The 19,285-nt window shown below is 28.8% G+C and overlaps 2 protein-coding genes across 3 annotated transcripts; one reads left to right on the top strand and one right to left on the bottom strand.

Annotated features, from left to right (window-relative positions):
• Positions 1–59: 59 nt before the first annotated feature.
• LOC123262981 (probable methylmalonate-semialdehyde dehydrogenase [acylating], mitochondrial) lies at positions 60–5,758 on the bottom strand. The gene is made up of 7 exons (XM_044725486.1): positions 5,607–5,758; positions 5,016–5,088; positions 4,709–4,908; positions 4,424–4,502; positions 2,296–3,092; positions 406–684; positions 60–319 (listed from the first exon to the last, which is right to left on the bottom strand). The coding sequence occupies exons 1-7, from the start codon at positions 5,631–5,633 to the stop codon at positions 218–220; spliced, it is 1,557 nt and encodes a 518-aa protein (XP_044581421.1). The 5' UTR covers positions 5,634–5,758; the 3' UTR covers positions 60–217.
• A 3,218-nt stretch (positions 5,759–8,976) lies between these two features.
• LOC123263200 (inactive selenide, water dikinase-like protein) lies at positions 8,977–16,278 on the top strand. 2 transcript variants are annotated; one of them, XM_044725769.1, is made up of 6 exons: positions 8,977–9,227; positions 9,438–9,737; positions 11,594–11,698; positions 11,778–12,039; positions 13,771–13,961; positions 15,290–16,278. In XM_044725769.1, exons 2-6 carry the CDS (start codon positions 9,452–9,454, stop codon positions 15,685–15,687), a joined length of 1,242 nt encoding a protein of 413 aa, XP_044581704.1. In that variant the 5' UTR covers positions 8,977–9,227; positions 9,438–9,451; the 3' UTR covers positions 15,688–16,278. The 2 variants fall into 2 exon arrangements, with proteins under 2 accessions (XP_044581704.1, XP_044581705.1); XM_044725770.1 differs by having other exon boundaries at positions 8,977–9,288.
• The last annotated feature ends 3,007 nt before the right edge of the window (positions 16,279–19,285 follow it).

Raw genomic sequence — 19,285 nt, 5'->3', positions numbered from 1 at the left:
CATTTAAATATTTTTTTTTTTTACTACATAATACACAAGAGTCTGTTGACATTGGTATATTAAAATTAAATGCATTTTATATTTTTGTTGATTATAAAAAGTACATTAATTATTTTAAATCCTAGATGGAAGACGTTGAGGAACTTGAATAAAAAAAAAATCTTTTACAAATCCCTGAGTTTAAATTATAAATATTATTTTGCCGTAGTATTGATATTTATTGCATTGTTGGCATCGCTGTAGAAGACGTGATATCGGTTGTATCTTCAGATCTCCATAGTTGGGTTACTGTTTTCGTTTGTGTATGGAAATTTATTCCCTAGAGCGTAAATAAGTTATCAATAATCAATAGTTGATATTTAAAATATGAATAAATTTATATTGATATTTATGTTGGAGACTTACGTATTTTCCATAAAAGTGATTGTCACCGAGGAATGATCCTTTGTTGCCGGTAAAACTAAACATCGGTAATGGTACTGGTATTGGTACATTAACACCTACTTGTCCTGCTTCTATTCTATTGATAAAGCTACGGGCTGTCGCTCCATTTGTTGTAAAAACAGCTGTGCCATTACCATAAGGACTGTCATTTATTATTTTTATAGCTTCATCGAGAGTATCGGCGAACATACATGACAAAACTGGTCCGAAGATTTCTTCAGTGTAGCATTTCATGTGCGACTAAAATACAAAAGATAAGTATTGATGAATAGCAGAATATTTCACTGGAGAACTTTAAAAATTTTTTATAAATGTCAAAATAAGTTTTTCAATTTTTAAAGGTCAAAAAACGCAATATTATTTTTAAATATTATTTTCTATACTAAAAAAAAAAAAAATTATAATCATACTAGTCATTAATTATTAATTTAGTGCTAGATGTTGATTATAGTAAATTGATTTATATTTTTCTTCATACTAAATGTTAAATAAACATAAAAAACTAGCAACTAGTCACTGTATGACTGCCATGACTTGTGAACTATGAATAAATAAAATTTTGCTTTGTTAAATAATGACTTTTGTTAAATTACACGGTAATTTCTTAAATATTGACGTTTTTAAAGATATAAGCTCATCCCGATGTTACACTCATCAAGAGCTTTTATTTGAGTACCCACATGCATTTTTGATATATTTTTCATATATTCATATATATAAATATATAAAATATATGAAAAATTGATGTGGGTACTCAAATGAAAGGTCTCGATGAGTGTAACACCGTGATGAGCTTATATCTTTAAAAATGTCAGTAGGTGACAAGATATAAGGTCAGTTCTTAATTATTGACATTTTTAAAGATATAAGCTCATCCCGATGTTACATACATCAAGACCTTTCATTTGAGTACCCACATGGCATTTTTTATATATTTTATATATATGGTATTTGTGAAATATATAAATATATAAAATATATGAAAAATTGATGTGGGTTCTCAAATGAAAGTTCTCGATAAGTGTAATGTCGGGATGAGCTTATATCTTTACAAATATCAGTGAATCACAAGATACAAGATCATTTCTTAACTATTGATATTTTTCAAGATATAAGCTCATCCCAATGTTACGTACATCAAGAGCTTTCATTTGAGTACCCATATGCATTTTTGATATATTTTTCATTTATACATATATATAATATATATAAATATATGAAAAATTGATGTGGGTACTCAAATGAAAGGTCTCGATGAGTGTAATGTCGGGGTGAGTTTATATCTTCAAAATTGTCAGTAATTGACAAAATACAAGGTTATTTCTTAAATAATGATGTTTTTAAAGATATAAGCTCATTCCGACATTACACTCATCGAGACCTTTCATTTGAGTACCCACATCAATTTTTCATATATTTATGTATATTATATATATATGTATACATGAAAAATATATAAAATATGCATGTGGGCACTCAAATGAAAGGTCTTGGTAAGTGTAACATCGGTATGAGCTTATATCTTTAAAAATGTCAATAGTTTACAAGATACAAGGTAATTTCTTAGTTATGTATCTAGAGATAGAGAATTTTCCAATGCAGCCTAAATATTTATCATAATAAATTGACTATCGGTGAAAATGATACGGAACAAATTCAAATCAAGATCTTTGCAATGACACTAAATTTCACTTAAAAAAAACTGATTTTATCATATAACCATCCTAGACACAGAATTTTTTTTATTCTCTCAATAATATAGATTATTTATTGATGTACCCTGCCAATTTGCGTTAAATAAATAAATATCTTAATTAAATTCAGAATTTAGATTACTAATTATAAAATTACCTTAACACCAGAAAGCACAGTTGGCCCGACGAAATTACCATTTTCATAACCAGGAACAACAATCCCTCTACCATCAAGATCCAGCTTAGCTCCTTCTTTAACACCCGACTCAATTAAACTGTGAATGCGTTCTTTCGACTGCGGAGAGATAACAGGGCCCAAGTCAGCATCAGGAACATGCCCAGCATTGACTTTCAACTGTTTGGCGGCTGCCACAAGATCTGGGATCCAATCGCGAGCTTTTCCTACGAAGACAGCCACGGACAGAGCCATACAGCGCTGACCAGCAGCTCCAAAGGCTGCACCAACTATCTGGGATACTGTTTTATTCTTGTTAGCATCAGGCATTACGATGCAGTGGTTCTTGGCGGCCATATTACACTGGACGCGTTTGCCATGAGCGCTACTTTGCTTGTAAATATATTTTCCAGCCTGGTCTGAGCCTACAAAAGAAACTGCGCGGATGTCTGGGTGCTCGCAGATGAAATCTACTGCTGCGTGCTGCCCATGGATAATGTTTAATAAGCCTGGAGGCGCTCCGGCTTTGGTAAACAACTCAGCGAGGATCATCGATGCTCCAGGAACTCTTTCAGAGGGTTTTAGGATTGCAGCGTTACCACAGGCTACTGAGACCGGGAATGACCACAGGGGAATCATCGCTGGGAAGTTGAATGGACAGATTGACGCTGTCACTCCTAGAGGTATTTTGTAGGATATTATGTCCATATCTTTCGCAACGTTTGGGGTTGATTCACCCATCTGGAGGGTTGGAATCGCTGCGCAGGCATCTACCACCTCTGCAAATTGAAATTTTATTTAATATTAATAAATATTTGAGTAATCTATATAAGGTAAAAGACCTAGTTGATTGACACTTGTAATTTTCTTCTAATTAAAAAAATAAAATGTTCTCAAAAAATCAATTATCTCAAAATTTATAATTAAAAAATTATATTTATTAATTTATTAGGGTCGATTTGTTTTATTTAATTAAAATAAAATTGCAAGTGTCAATAACTAGTTCAGTGTCGATAACTGGGTCTTTTATTTTACCTTAATTAAGAAAATTAAAAAAAAATTCAGTAGTTGATATGAATAAAATTTGAATAATTAATCAATTAATTTAGTAAAATTTGTTTTAATTATTTCTTTTTTATAAAATAATTATTAATTATTAATTTTTAACAAGTAAATTGTTATAATTTTTTACCAATTTCTTTGTGAAGAAAATTACATTTTATGACATTTTTGTTTAAATTCCAGCAAAATATTAATTTATTTAATTAAGAAAATAAGGAAAATTTTGTCTCCGAAGTATTTATATGATAAAATGAGTTTTTTAAATTAAATTTAGGATCATTGGAAAGGTCTTGATCTGAATTTGTGTCTTTTCAATGTTTCATATGCTTTTTTAAAATAGATAATTTATTATGATAAATTTTCGAAGAAGTTATAAATAGATTCGAATTTCACGATAAACAAAATTTGTTTAGTTATTTATTTTGTTTTGTATACGTCAATGTGGGAATATGTTAAAAATTAATTTATATAATTAAGAGACCAAGAAAATTTTTTAAACGGGTATATCTTTATTGTAAATTGGGTTTGATATTTTTTCAGCGATAGTAATTTATGATTTAAATAATTGAGAGAGTAAGGAAAATTTTGTGACGAGCATATTATTATTTTTAAAGAAATTTTTATAGTTAAATTTGGTATCATCAGAAAGGTCGAGACAAGAATTAGTGCCGTTTGGTTTTATATATTTTTCAGTAGTCAATTTTTTATGTCAAGTTTTTGAAGCAGTTTTGAATAGTTTGTTAGTTCTATAAATTTTTTCCGTCACATTTGTCCATTAAATTATTTGTAATTGGACCTGTAATTACACTATCATTTTTTTTATTTATTTAAAAATTACCCAAACTAAAGCCAAAATTTTCTTATTCATAATCTATAAATCTCTACAGTCATAAAGTGATTGCAGGTTGCTAGTTAAAATTATAATGGGTGTAAAAAGATGAATAAAGTATCTAGTATTTATTTATACTAGGTCAGATTATTTTTTTATATTAAAGATGTATTTATTTTTATCAATCTATTAATAAATATTTTTCTACTTTATACTTACGCAAGCCACGAAGAACATCTCCTTCGGCATCAGCCATCGTTTTACCATTTTCTTTTACCAAATTAGCAGCTATCTCTTTCTGAAATTTAATTTTTAATGTAAATAACAATAATGATAAGCGATTAATTGTTTATAATTATGACACTAAAATTATCCAACATTTGATGATTTCTAGAATTATTTTCAAAATTCCATTTAAAGATGTGTCAAAAAATTGTTGTAATTTTTTTAAAAATATTTTCTTGGTAATTTTAGTTTCATTTATATTTATTTAATATTAGGTACCGAATGTTCACGAATTAGAGCTTGATATTTAAGCATAAGTGTTTGTCGCGTTAAAACGCTGGTGTCTCGCCATTTTTCATAAGCATTTTTAGCACTTGCTACAGCACTCTCCATCTCAGCTTTTGTCGACTTGGGAGTACGACACAGTAATTTATTTGTCGCTGGATCATGTACATCAATAAATTCCGTGCTTTTAGACTCTATTAAAATAAAGACCATTATTTATGATTAAAATTAAAAATTAGTTAATTTTTAATTCAAGTAATTCATTGACTAAAATTTCTTGTCAATTATAAAAAATAGTTACCAACGAATTTGCCATCTATGAACATTTTAACAGTTGGAACAGCGCTGCTGAATGATCTTTTTATCATATTCATCTGCAAAAAAAATTAAGCTCATTAATTATTTCAATTGATAGCCGGCTGATAAAATTAACTCGCAATTATTTTTTTTTTAATGTACAATTGATTTTTATATTTTAATACATTTTATATATTTCATATATTATGTAATGTAGCTTTTATGATACCAGCATGATGATACTTTAAATTGTAATTTAATCTATTTTATTAGCTTTCAAGGACGAATTATTAAAATGTTGACAATAAAAAATTAACATATATAAATAAGATTATCATATGATTTTTAAATTTATATCTTTAAGTTATTATAAAAAATAAAATAAAATTTTTTTTAATATATTGTTATAAATAATTGATAAAAAAAATAATTATTAATTTTAAATGATTGGATAGAAAAATTGGTAACATATTTTTAAAAAATTTAAAAAGTAGGACAAAAATTTTAAATATTAAATGATAAATATAAATAAATGTCAAACTATTTGTAAATAAAAATATAAATAGTCTATTTGTAAAATAATAAACATAAATACCTCGTAGGTTCGTGTGAGTAAAGCCATGATGAGTTTATTTTGTGATAATACTTCCTGAACAGCTTACTGAAGAATATCAGCTCAATATTTGATAGCATACTGGTGAACTGTAACTCGTTTAGCTCGTTTATCTTATTAAAAAACAAGCAATACACATATAATGATAATCATCATGATAACAGTCACTGAAAAATTAAAGACTTTTGACACTGACCGATTATTGATAATTTTATTGTCTGTATTATCAGCAATCTTCACCGATAAAAATATTTAAAAAAATAATATTAATAATTGAGTAATTAATGATGATTACTTAATTAATAATTACAAATGTAACAATAACAATGTAAATAATAACAACTGTCAACTTTTTTAATTTTATAACAGATTAATTACAATAAAAAAATTCCACTAATATTTTTTTTTAATTTTTACATATGGAATTTTGTTATTAAATTTTTTTCACAATAATTTCATAAAATAAAACAAATAACTGAGTAATTAATGATGATTAATTAATCAATAATTACAAATATAACAATAACAACGTAAATAATGATACAACTGTCAATTTTTTTAATTTTTATAACACACCAATTACAATAAAAACTTTGCACTAATAATTTTTTTTTAATTTTTACATGTGGAATTTCTTTCTTGAATTTTTTCCATAATAATTTTATTGCTTTAAAATTATAAAAAAATTTTTTAAGGTCAATTAACTTCAGTGTCTTGTATATACCTATCATAAATATATTTATTTATTTATTTACAATTGAAATTTCTGTTAAAAAGCATGTCATTAAAGTTAGCAGTCACTTAACCATTTTTTAATTTTTTTTAACAAATAGTTATTTATCAAAAAATAATTAAAAAAAAAAAATTGCGTTTTTCATGTTTTAAAATTTCTACATGTCAATTTTTAACTTCCCGCTACGAAAATCGAAGATTTTCAAAAATCGGGAAGTTATTGTTTTCACCCCGTTTTGCAAAAATCGAGTTTTCATCAGATCTCGACGTTTGAAGGTCACAGGAAGCTTCCTTGACTATCCCCGCGAGGTTGTCACGGCGTCTGTATATGTGTGTGTGTGTGTGTGTGTGTGTGTGAAAGTATGTGAACCGCTTATAACTTTTGAACGGCTTGACCGATTTCATCGCGGTTGGTGCCATTCGAAAGGGCTTGACCAAACTTAGATTTTCAAAACTATTTGGACCGATTCAGATCAATAGATTTTGAGAAATCTTCAAAAAACTGAAAAAAAAAATTTTTTCAAATGTGGTTTTTTTGGAATAACTTTTAAACGGCTTAATAGTTCAATTCCAAAAACTGATCAGCTCTTAACCTCAAAAAACCACGTCGATCGCCACCAGTCCGGTCAAAATCGGTTGATTCATTCGAGAGATATCGTGAACGAAAGAAAACCGAAAAAAGTGTTTTTTCGGAATAACTCCAAAATTCCTAGCGCGATCAATTCAAAATTTGAGATTCTTTGTGAGGCTTGAAAAACTGCGTCGAATGCTTCTAACCGCGTAAAAATCGGTTTATTCATTCAAAAGTTATTGAGGTTTAAAAATTCAAAAAATAGTGTCTTATCAAATCTCTATCAGACTTTTGAGCTCGAAGAGCTTTAAAGGATAGGAAAGCAATCTCTTTGAGCTCGGAGAGCTCAAAATAACCCATAAATTGTATTTTTGAGCTCGAAGAGCTCAAAAACGTCATTGGTGCAATTTTAAGCGCCTAAGTATGAAATTAGCGGGAAGTTGCAGGGATGGCCTTCAGGGTCAACCGTTTTCCTAATTTTTTTTGGATCGATTTATGTATTATTTTGAGCTCTCCGAGCTTGGAGAGATAGCTTTTCTATGCTTCTTCGAGCTCAAAAGTCTAAAAATTATACTATCTCATCAAAAACGATCCGAAAAGAAATGTTATGTGAACTTATGCAAAATTATGTAAAGTTATGTGAAGTTATGTGGAAAAAACACTTGAACGAATTGATTGAAATTATGTGAAATTATGTGAAATTATGTGCAGAATACACTTTTCGGTTTTCTTTCGTTCATGATATCTCTTAAACGAACTGGCTGAAATTATGTGAAATTATGTGAAATTATGTGAAGTTATGTGCAGGAAACACTTTTCGGTTTTCTTTCGTTCATGATTTCTCTTGAACGGATCGACTGAAATTATGTGAAATTATGTGAAGTTATGTGCAGAAAACACTTTTCGGTTTTCTTTCGTTTATGAAATCTCTTGAACGAATTGACTGCACTGATAGAAGGATTTATTTGTATGAAATAATATTTGTTAATAGCTAACGAATCATTTATTAGAGACCATTTTTTAATGTTAAATAAATATTTCTTAGTATTCAAAATGATTTGTTTGTATTCAATAAATCTGATATTCATTTATTAAGTATTAATAAATCTTTTTAAATACTAAGAAATATTTGTTAAGGCCTAACAAATGGCTTCTAATAAATGATTTGTTAAATATTAACAAATCTTTTTAACTATAAACAAATCTATTAGTGTGAAGTTATGTGAAATTAAATTCTATGTCAAAAGTATAGAAAGACTATCTCTTTGAGCTTGGAGAGCTCAAAATAAGACATAAGTTGTTTTTTTGAGCTCGAAGAGCAATTATTAGTGCAATTTTAAGCGCCTAGGTATGTAAGTGGCGGGAAGTTGCAGGGATGGCCTTCAGGGTCAACCGTTTGTCTAATTTTTTTTCTACTTCTTTTGTGTCATAATTTATTTGTTTAAAAAATTTCTAAAATTATAAAATATCTGCTAAATTAATTTTCACTTAAAAAGCTCAATTAATTATTTTAATTTTTTGTTATTTTCATTAAAATTTTTTTAAAAATAACAGCTGTAACATTTATTGTTTATTTTTAATAAATAAAATCCTGTCAAATACGGTAGCAGAGAAATTATAGAAATTATAAGTGTGAATCCTCCATCTTTAATTTTGTAAATATAGAGGGCGCACAAAAAAGCGCGCAAAATTTCAAAAAATAATTTTTTCTTATTTTTAATAAATATTTTAAAACAATAATTTTTTTAATAAAACTTCTTTTCAATTAAATTAATAAAATAATTAAAATATTTAATAAAAGAAAATTTAAATTTTAATATTAAAAAAGACTTACAAATTTTATTTCCAAGGCTTTGGTCCCCGAACTGCGGAAGACAAGCCTGGCGAGAGAGGACTACTGCGCACGCGCCATTTTGAATGGACCAATAGAAAATCAGAAACAAAATGAACTGCGCTTGCGCGGTTTTAAGCCAGCCAATAGAAAAAAAGAAGTTAGTAAGGTGGGATAAAATTTAGCAAGCCGAGGGTTTTATCTTGAAGCATTACAGCGTCGGTGCATTTAGCATTTGTCGTTGATCCCGGTTACTCGACGCCCGTGTGAGCGCTGTTGCTAACCTATTGACCGTATCTGTTGTGAAGACACTGTGCCAGTGGCTGTCTGTTGGTAGAAGACCCGAAGGCTCACCCGAGTAGATACAGAGCAAAGTGAAGACGCTACTACTGAGTGAGAACCCACCAGTGGCGGAGGTACTCAACATTTTCGTCTAAAAATTAAAGCAAGATACCAATCATTTATTACGGTGAGTGACAAAGACACACTATCATAAATTTTCAGGGCTGTAGCACATGATATTGATATAAGTAATTTAATTTTTTTTATTCGAGCTCCATCCGCCCTTAGCAATAATAATAATTTGTCCAATAATTTTATTTAATTTATTCATTTTATTTGGATGATTATTTAGTGATAAAAAAAAAGGAAATCTTATGATTAAAAATATTTTTTTCAGTTTCGCAGGGAAAGATGGCGGATATTCAGGTGACGACAGTCAGCCAAGATGCTCTGTCTGTTGGACAATTGGAGTTAGGGGGTAATCCAAATGCCTTGTCACTACGTAGGCCGTTTGATCCAGTGGCACATGATCTTGAGCCTACTTTCCGCTTAACGCGGTTCGCGGACCTAAAAGGATGAGGGTGTAAAGTCCCTCAGGAAGTTCTTGGTAAACTTCTCGAGGGACTACAGGCCGACGACAGTAGTGCTCAGGATCATGAACATGCTCACTTTATGCACATGGCTATTCCACGTATTGGTAAGTTCAAAAAATCGATAATCATTAATCAATTATTGATTATCAATAATCATCTTCATTATTATCAATATTATTTTAATTATTTCTTGGTAATTTATACATGGTCTGAGGAATTTTGGCGCGGCGTCATTGACCATGTGCTACAGGCTATTTTTTTTTTTAATCTTACTACGGTAGGGTCATTTAATTTTTAGTAAATATAATTGAGTATTGTGGATAGGAATTATTTGGGGGTTTGTTGTTGCTAGTTGATGTTTATGGAAAAATATTGGAGTACTTATTTCAATCGCCGCCATTGTTGGACGCCTAGCGTGGTTCATTGTTCCTAAAGTTCGGGGCCCGGGATTATTTTTACGGTACTTAAAAATATGGCTGCCACGTTGGCGCCCGCCTAGAGGTTCTCAACTTTATTTTACGCGGGAAATTTTAATTTTTTGTTTTTTATTAGTATTCATGAAAATTAAGTTAGCCATCTAAAAATTTTTATTTAAAGATTTTTACAAAAAAATGAAAAAAAAATTTTAGTTATAAAAAACTTGAAAAACTTTGAGTGCAATTTTTAAAAAATATTTTTTTGTTCCAACCAGTAAATGAAAAGAAAATAAAAAAATTAGAAACGTCGGCAAACTTTAATATTATTTATTATGAAAATTAAATTAGTCGACATCTGAAAATTTTCATAATTTTTTTTATTGAAAAAATTGATACAAAAAAATTTCACATGTAGAAGATTTGAAAAATGATGCGGGTAATTTGCTTTTAGTATCTTTTTACTTGTAATTAAATTGTTGAAAAAAAAAAAAAAAAAAAAAAAAAAACAAATATTATTGAACGTCGACTAATTTTAGTATCACTTATTTATTGTTATTATTATTATTATTATTATATTATCCTGTCAATACAGTAGAGTACTTTTTATTTATTGAGTATTCTAAAGAAATACAGGTAAATTAAAAGAAATCATCTTTTTATTAATAATTATGTTTAAAAATAATTATTACCAGATGGTTCCTACATTTTTTGATAAATAATACTAAAATAAGCAGACAAAAAAATTTAATTAAAAATAAAAAAGTATTTTAAAAAAATTGCGCTTATAGTTCTTTAAATTTTCTGGATGTGAAATTTTTTTTTTTTTTTTTAGTTTTTTTGTAACAATTTTTCAACAAAGAAAATTATTAAAAATGTTCAGATGCTAGTTTTATTTTCATGAATAATTCATTAATTTTTTGTAAAATATTTTTATCAAATTAATAAATATTTGTATTTACTTTAATAATTTTTATTATTTGCTTTTAATCATGAATTTTAAATGAGCTTAATTAATTAAAAAAAAATACATAAATTTTTTCATTAAATTTTCAATAATAGTTATTAATTAAAATAATTATAAAAAACTACAATGCAAAGTAGAAATAGTGAATACCAAAATAATGTTAAGGAGATCCACGTGAAGTAGTCAAATTTTTAAAACTTCCTGAAAATTTGTAAATTCAATCTACGTAGTCTAATTAATAAAAAAAATTAAAAAACAGTAGATTTCTCGGATATTTAGTGAAATAATTAGGTTTGAAAATTAATTAGGTTTGAAAAAGAAAGTAGTTTTACGGAGATATTTTATATTTTTTATGAAAAATCACAAGGAACTTCCGTTCTTTAAAGTCTTGTATTTGACTTGGCAAAAATGTTATTAATTAATTTAAAAATTAATTTTAAGATGGATAGCAAAAGTATTCCTACATGTTATTTTTCTATAGACATTCCGTACACCAGAAGGGTACTTGGATCTCCTTAAGATAAGAGATCTTATATTTATTATTATTAAAATAGTTATTAATTATTTATATTTTTTTCAGGAATTGGCATGGATTCCTCCGTAACTCCATTAAGACACGGTGGCCTTAGCTTGGTGCAAACGACAGACTTTTTCTACCCACTAGTCGACGATCCATATATGATGGGTAAGAGTATCGCGGGGAGTATACTCTTCAATTAAACCTTCCAACAATTATTTTCATTTTTTTTAACAATTTCATTCAGGTAAAATTGCTTGCGCGAATGTACTGAGCGACTTGTACGCGATGGGAGTTACTGAGTGTGATAATATGCTAATGCTGCTTGGAGTGAGCACCAAGATGACTGAGAAAGAGCGAGATGTCGTGGTACCTTTAATCATGAGAGGATTTAAAGACTCTGCCCTGGAAGCTGGCACCACGGTCACTGGAGGTCAAACTGTTGTCAATCCTTGGTGTACTATTGGAGGAGTTGCTTCTACTGTTTGTCAGCCCAATGAATACATTGTGTATGTATTTTTTTTATCAAATAATAATTAATAAGTATTCAATAATAAAAAAATTAGAAAAACGGTAGATCCTGAAGGCCATCCGTGCAACTTCCCGCTAATTCCATACCTAGGTGCATAAAACTGCACTAATGACGTTTTTGAGCTCTTCGAGCTCAAAAATACAATTTTTGTGTTATTTTGAGCTCTTCGAGCTCAAAAGTCTGGTAGAAGTATCATAGAACAATATTTTTTAAATTTTCAAACCTCACTAACTTTTAAATAAATCAACCGATTTTCACGCGGTTGGCAGTATTTGAGACAATTTTTTTAGTTTCATGAAGAATCTTCAAGTTTGAATTGATAAAACTAGGAAATTTTGAGTAATTCCAAAAAAACACTTTTTTTGGTTTTCTTTCGTTCATGATATTTCTTGAACGAATTGACCAATTTTGACCGGCTTGACGGCGATCGACGTAATTTTTTCATGCTGATATCTGATTAGTTTTTGAAATTGATCAGTGCATCCGTTTAAAAGTTATTCCAAAAAATGTCGGAGTTATGTTGAAAAAACACTTGTTTCCAAATATTGTATCGAGGATATCTCTCGAACCAATCAACCGGTTTCCACGTTTTTGGCGGCGATCGACGCGGTTTTTTAAGCTCTAAAATTATTCTACATCATCAAAAACGATCCGAGAAGAAATGACGAAGTTATGTCAAAAAAACACTTTTTTCGGTTTTCTTTCGTTCACGATATCTCTCGAACGAATCAACCGATTTTGACCGGATTAGCGACGATCGGCGTGGTTTTTCAAGCTTAAAGGCGGATTAGTTTTTGAAGTTGATCGTTAGAGCCGTTGAGAAGATATTATAAAAAAACCACTTTCAAATAGTATATTACACACCTAGGGAAGTAAAGTAAGAAATGTCTCAGATCACATGTAATTGTTGGCCGAGGCGAAGCCGAGGTCAACAAACATGTGATCTGAGGCTTTCTTATTTACTTCCCGAGGAGTGTATACTATTTTTTTGTCCGACGAAGGCGGAAAGCGGCAACTTAGTTTAGCGCAGCGGGACGAAAGTTGCCACTTTCCGCCCGGAGGGCAAAAAAATGATTTTTTTCTTATTTTTTTTTAGATTTTTCAAAATTTCTCATCTATCGGTCCGGATCGGTTCAAATTCTCAGGAAATCTAAGTTTGAGGGAACTCTTTAGAACGCCGTTTAGTACGTTCCGATCGGTTCAGTCGTTCAAAAGTTATAAGCGAGTCACATAGACACACACACACACACACACACACACACACACACACACACACACACACACACACACACACACACACACACATATATATATATATATACATATACATACATACATACATAGTGACAACCTTGCGGGGATAGTCAGGGAAGCTTCCTGTGACCTTCAAACGTCGAGATCTGATGAAAACTCGATTTTTGCAAAACGGGGTGAAAACAATAACTTCCCGATTTTTGAAAATCTTCGATTTTCTTAGCGGGAAGTTAAAAATATCCTGTAAATACAGTAGGGTACTTTAAATTAATTGAGTATTCTAAAGAAATACAGGTAGATTAAAGGAATTGTTTTTTTTTTTTGATACTTATTTTTGTAAATAATTATTATCAGACAATTTCTACATTTTTTATTACATAAATTGTAATCATTTTATATTATTAATTAATTAATTATTATTATTATTATTAATTTTTTGTATTTATTTCTTCAGACCAGACAATGCAGTTGTGGGTGATGTTCTTGTTTTAACAAAACCTCTGGGTACCCAAGTAGCAGTTAATGCTCATCAATGGTTAGATCAGCCTGATCGTTGGAATAGAATAAAATTAGTTGTCAGTGAAGATGATGTACGAAAAGCCTATCAACGAGCGATGGACAGTATGGCCAGACTAAACAGAATAGGTATTTAAAGTATTCATTTTCCTAATTAAGACTAGGCCATAGTAATAGTAATTTTTGAAATTTTATTTGTCTAATTACTTTTTTAAAAAATGGTTAAATTAACTATTATAAAGCTTTTGCAATAGCTAACCGTATTTAATTTTTCAAAAGTTTCATTTTTTTTAATTTATTGTAGGCGTAATTAACATTTATTATTTAAAATTATTAAAACTAAAAACCTTGCAGTCACTATGTGACTGTCGTGAGTTGTGAAATATAAATAAATAATATTTTGCTTTATTAAATAATGATTTTTGTCAAATTGCACTGTACTTTCTTAAATATTGATGTTTTTAAAGATATAAGCTCATCTCGAAGTTACACTCATCAAAAGCTTTCATCTAAGTACCCACATGCATCTTCATATATTTTTCATATATACATATATATAAATATATGAAAAATTGATGTGGGTTCTCAAATGAAAGGTCGCGATGAGTGTAATGTCAGGATAAGCTTATATCTTTAAAAATGTCAATAGTTCACAAGATACAAGGTTATTTCTTAACTACTGATATTTTTGAAGATATAAGCTCATCCCGATGTTACATTCATCAAGTGCTTTCATTTGAGTACCCACATGGATTTTGATATATTTTTCATATATATATATATATATGAAAAATTGATGTGGGTACTCAAATGAAAGGCCTCGATGAGTGTAACATCGGGATGAGCTTATATCTTTGAAAATGTCAGTAGTTAAGAAGATAAGAGGCTATTTCTTAATTATTGACATTTTTAAAGATATAAGCTCACTCCGACATTACACTCATCAAGAGCTTTCATTTGAGTACCTACATGCATTTTGATATATATTTTTAATATATATATATATATATATATATATATATATATATATATATATATATATATATATATATATATATATATATATATATAATATATATAAATATATGAAAAATTGATGTGGGTACTCAAATGAAAGGTCTCGATGAGTGTAAGATCGGGATGAGCTTATATCTTTAAAAATGTCAATAGTTCACAAGATACAAGGTCATTTTTTACTTATGTATCTAGAGTATTTTCGAATGCAGCCTAAATACTGATCATGATAAATTGACTATCGGTGAAAATGATATGAAACCTTGAAAAGGCACAAATTCAAATCAAGACCTTTGCAATGACACTAAATTTCATTAAAAAAACTGATTTTATCACACGACTATCCTGGAGACAAAATTTTTCTTATTCTTTTAATAATATAGATTATTAAATTATTAATTTATTAATTAAAATTAATGATTTAATTTTTTAAATTTATTCAGCTGCCCGTCTAATGCACAAATACAACGCCCACGGAGCAACAGATGTGACAGGTTTTGGCTTGCTCGGCCACGCGCAAAATTTAGCCAAGCACCAGAAAAACGAAGTGTCCTTTGTAATTCACAACTTACCAGTGATTGCTAAAATGGCAGCAGTCGCAAAGGCTTGTGGTAACATGTTCCAGTTGCTGCAGGGACACTCTGCAGAAACCAGCGGAGGACTTTTGATCTGCTTGCCCCGAGAACAAGCAGCTGCTTACTGCAAAGACATTGAAAAGCAAGAAGGCTACCAAGCTTGGATCATCGGTATTGTTGAGAAGGGCAACCGCACGGCGAGAATTATCGACAAGCCCCGAGTTATCGAGGTTCCAGCCAAGGAAAAGGATGGAGAACTTTGGTAGACTGTTCACCAGTGCCACATCATCATCATCATCATTAATCATCATTCTCATCTAATAAATATCAAGCTTTGTGTTTGTTATCAATTATTAATTATTAATTAATTAATTATTGTCAGATAATTACGTTTTAAATTGAGCTATTTTTCGTTTGCTTAAAAATTGTAATTAGTTTAAATATTTTTTTCTAAGGAACCAATTTATAAATATTTTTTATGCAAAGTTAGTTAATTTCTCTCCGAAATTTTAAATCAAAATAATTAAAGATAAAAGCAATTTAAAATTAGAGAATATTTTTTAATCAAACCAGCTAACTTTTTTTTTTTCTATAAATAAGAACAATGATTATAAATATATATAAATATATACATATAAATATATTTTAATGAAGAGTTATAGTTTCTAAATCGTAACAAAAAATATTGAATTTTTTAATACCTAAAAAATTCAAATAATCGCTCACGCAATGTTACTTTTTAAATAAATAAATATAATAGCTTAAAGATCACTATTGAAATAAAAAAACAAGGCCTAGGCCATCATAAAAATGTATTAACTTTTCATACTGAATAAAATGCTACTTTGTCAATAAAATAATGTGTGATTTTATAAAAAAATTTTTTATAGATATTCTGAGTAAATAATATATTTACTTGAAATATTTTGAGAATTGAAGTTTATTTTACCCGAGAATTTTGTAAAAAATTCAATAATTAATTAAAAAAATTTTTTATCTATATGTGAGTGTTTTCTAATTTTTATATTTGTAAAATATAAAAATTTATATCTACTTTATTAAGAAAAGAAGAAAAATTTTGTGGATAGTGTATTAATATGATAAAATGAGTTTTTATGGTTAAATTTGGTATCATTAGAAAGGTCTTGACCTGGAGATTTGCCTTTTCAAGGTTTCATATTATTCTCACCAATAATCAATTTATGATGATAAGTATTTAGGCTGCGTTTGAAAATACTCTATCTCTAGATACATAATTAAGAAATGACCTTGTATCTTGTGAACTATTGACATTTTTAAAGATATAAGCTCATCCCGATGTTACACTCATCAAGACCTTTCATTTGAGTACCCACATCAATTTTTCATATATTTCATATATTTATATAAATATGTATATATGACAAATATATCAAAAATGCATGTGGGTACTCAAATGAAAGCTCTTGATACGTGTAACATCGGGATGAACTTATATCTTTAAAAAGGTCAATAGTTAAGAAAATACAGTTCAATTTAACAAATGTTTTGTGAACTATTGATATTTTTATAGATATAAACTCACCCCGACATTACTCTCATCGAGACCTTTCATTTGAGTACCCACATCAATTTTTCATATATTTATATATATCATATATATGTATATATGAAAAATATATCAAAAATGAATGTGCGTACTCAAATGAAAGCTCTTGATGAGCGTAATATCAGGATGAGCTTATATCTTTAAAAATGTCAATATTGAAGAAAGAACAGTGCAATTTAATGTAATTAAGAAATGACCTTGTACCTTGTGAACTATTTACATTTTTAAAGTTATAAGCTCACCCCGACATTACTCTCATCGAGACCTTTCATTTGAGTACCCACATCAATTTTTCATATATTTATATATATATCATATATATGTATATATGAAAAATATATCAAAAATGCATGTGGGTACTCAAATGAAAGCTCTTGATGAGCGTAATATCAGGATGAGCTTATATCTTTAAAAATGTCAATATTTAAGAAAGTACAGTGCAATTTAACAAAAGTCATTATTTAATAAAGCAAAATTTTATTTATTTATAGTTCACAAGTCACATAGTGACTGCAAGGTTGCTAATTGTACTAATATTAATAGTCAATTTTTTGGATTTTTATACCTAAATTATTATAAAAAAAATTAGGAAAACGGTTGACCCTAAAGGCCATCCCTGCAACTTCCCGCTAATTCCGTTAATACCTAGGCGCTTAAAATTGCACGTACGAAATTTTTGAGCTCTTCGAGCTCAAAAATACAATCTATGTGTTGTTTTGAGCTCTCCAAGCTCAAAAAGATACCTTTCCTATGCTTTTGAGCTCTTTGAGCTTAAAAGTCTGATAAAAGTTTCATAGAACACTATTTTTTGAATTTTCAAACCGCAATAACTTTTGAATGAATGAACCGATTTGTACGCGGTTGGTGGCATTCTACGCAGTTTATTAAGCCTCATAAAGAATTTCTAAGTTTCACTTGGTCAAACTAGAAATTTCGGAGTAATTCCGAAAAAACACTTTTTTGGGTTTTCTTTCCTGCACGATATCTCTCGAACGAATCAACGGATTTTGATCGGATTAGCGGCAATCGACGTGGTTTTTTTTATGTTAAGAGCTTATTAGTTTTTGGAGTTGATTGATAAAGCCGTTTAAAAGTTATTCCAAAAAAACCACTTTCGAAAAAATTTTTTTTTACAGTTTTTTTTAGATTTTTCGAAATCCATCGGTCCGAATCAGTCCAAATTGTATTCAAAATCTAAGTTCGGCCAAGCCCTTTCGAATTGCACCAACCGCGATGAAATCGGTTTAACCGTTCAAAAGTTATAAGAGGCTTACATACTTACACACACACACATACATACATACAGACATAGTGACACCCTCGCGGGAATAGTCAGGGAAGCTTCCTAGGACCTCAAAACGTCGAGATGGGTTGCAGTCAACTAGTCAGACTGACAACATTCCGAATTAATAAATTACTAGAACTTAAAAAGTAAATATAAATTATAATTTAAAATAATTAATTTTACAAATTTTTAAATTTCGAAAAATATAAACTTGAATAAAGAAAAAACTAAAGCTATATTAATAGAATCTTTTAAAATTACAAAGTCTCAATAAATTAAAAAACATAACAACGAAAATTTTTACGTCAAAATGAATGAATAGACGAACACTTATTTAGCCGAAAAATGTAAATATATAGTTATTTGGATGAGTAATTTTCGACCGAATCATTATTCGTATGGATGAGTATTCGGATGAATATACGTTGGAACGAACTTTTTTCGAAATTAAATTAATTTTTACTCTTGAGGAATATAAGATTTATGTTTACCTATATTCGATAGCTCGGTGTTTTATAATTTTCAAAATTGTTTTTCGACTGGTATTCTATTTAAGTTAATGTATTTTATAAACTTTGAATGTAGCGGAATTTTTAATTTTCAAGAGTTTTGATAATTCGGAATGTTGTCGATCTGACTGGTTGACCGCAACCCGTCGAGATCTGATGAAAACTCAATTTTCGAAAAACGGGGTAAAACCAATAACTTCCCGATTTTTTAAAATTTTCAATTTTCTTAGCAGGAAGTTAAAAATTTATAATACTGAAGTTAGCTGACATTTCAAAATTTTTAGAAATTTTTTATTAAAAAATTTTCAATTAAACAATTAAAAAAAAAAATTCACATGTAAAAAAATTTAAAAACTATAAGTGCAATTTTTTATAAATATCTTTTTAATTGTAATTTAATTTTAAAAAAAATCAAATATTTTTAGACGTCTGCTATCTTCAGTGTCATAAAAATTTACAAGTACAAATTTTTTTTAGATTGT

The sequence above is a fragment of the Cotesia glomerata genome, linkage group LG4, assembly GCF_020080835.1.
Source record: "Cotesia glomerata isolate CgM1 linkage group LG4, MPM_Cglom_v2.3, whole genome shotgun sequence".
NCBI lineage: Eukaryota > Metazoa > Arthropoda > Insecta > Hymenoptera > Braconidae > Cotesia > Cotesia glomerata.
The sequence above is the reverse complement of the archived record's forward strand: the minus strand, read 5'-3'. Positions and strand labels throughout refer to the sequence as shown.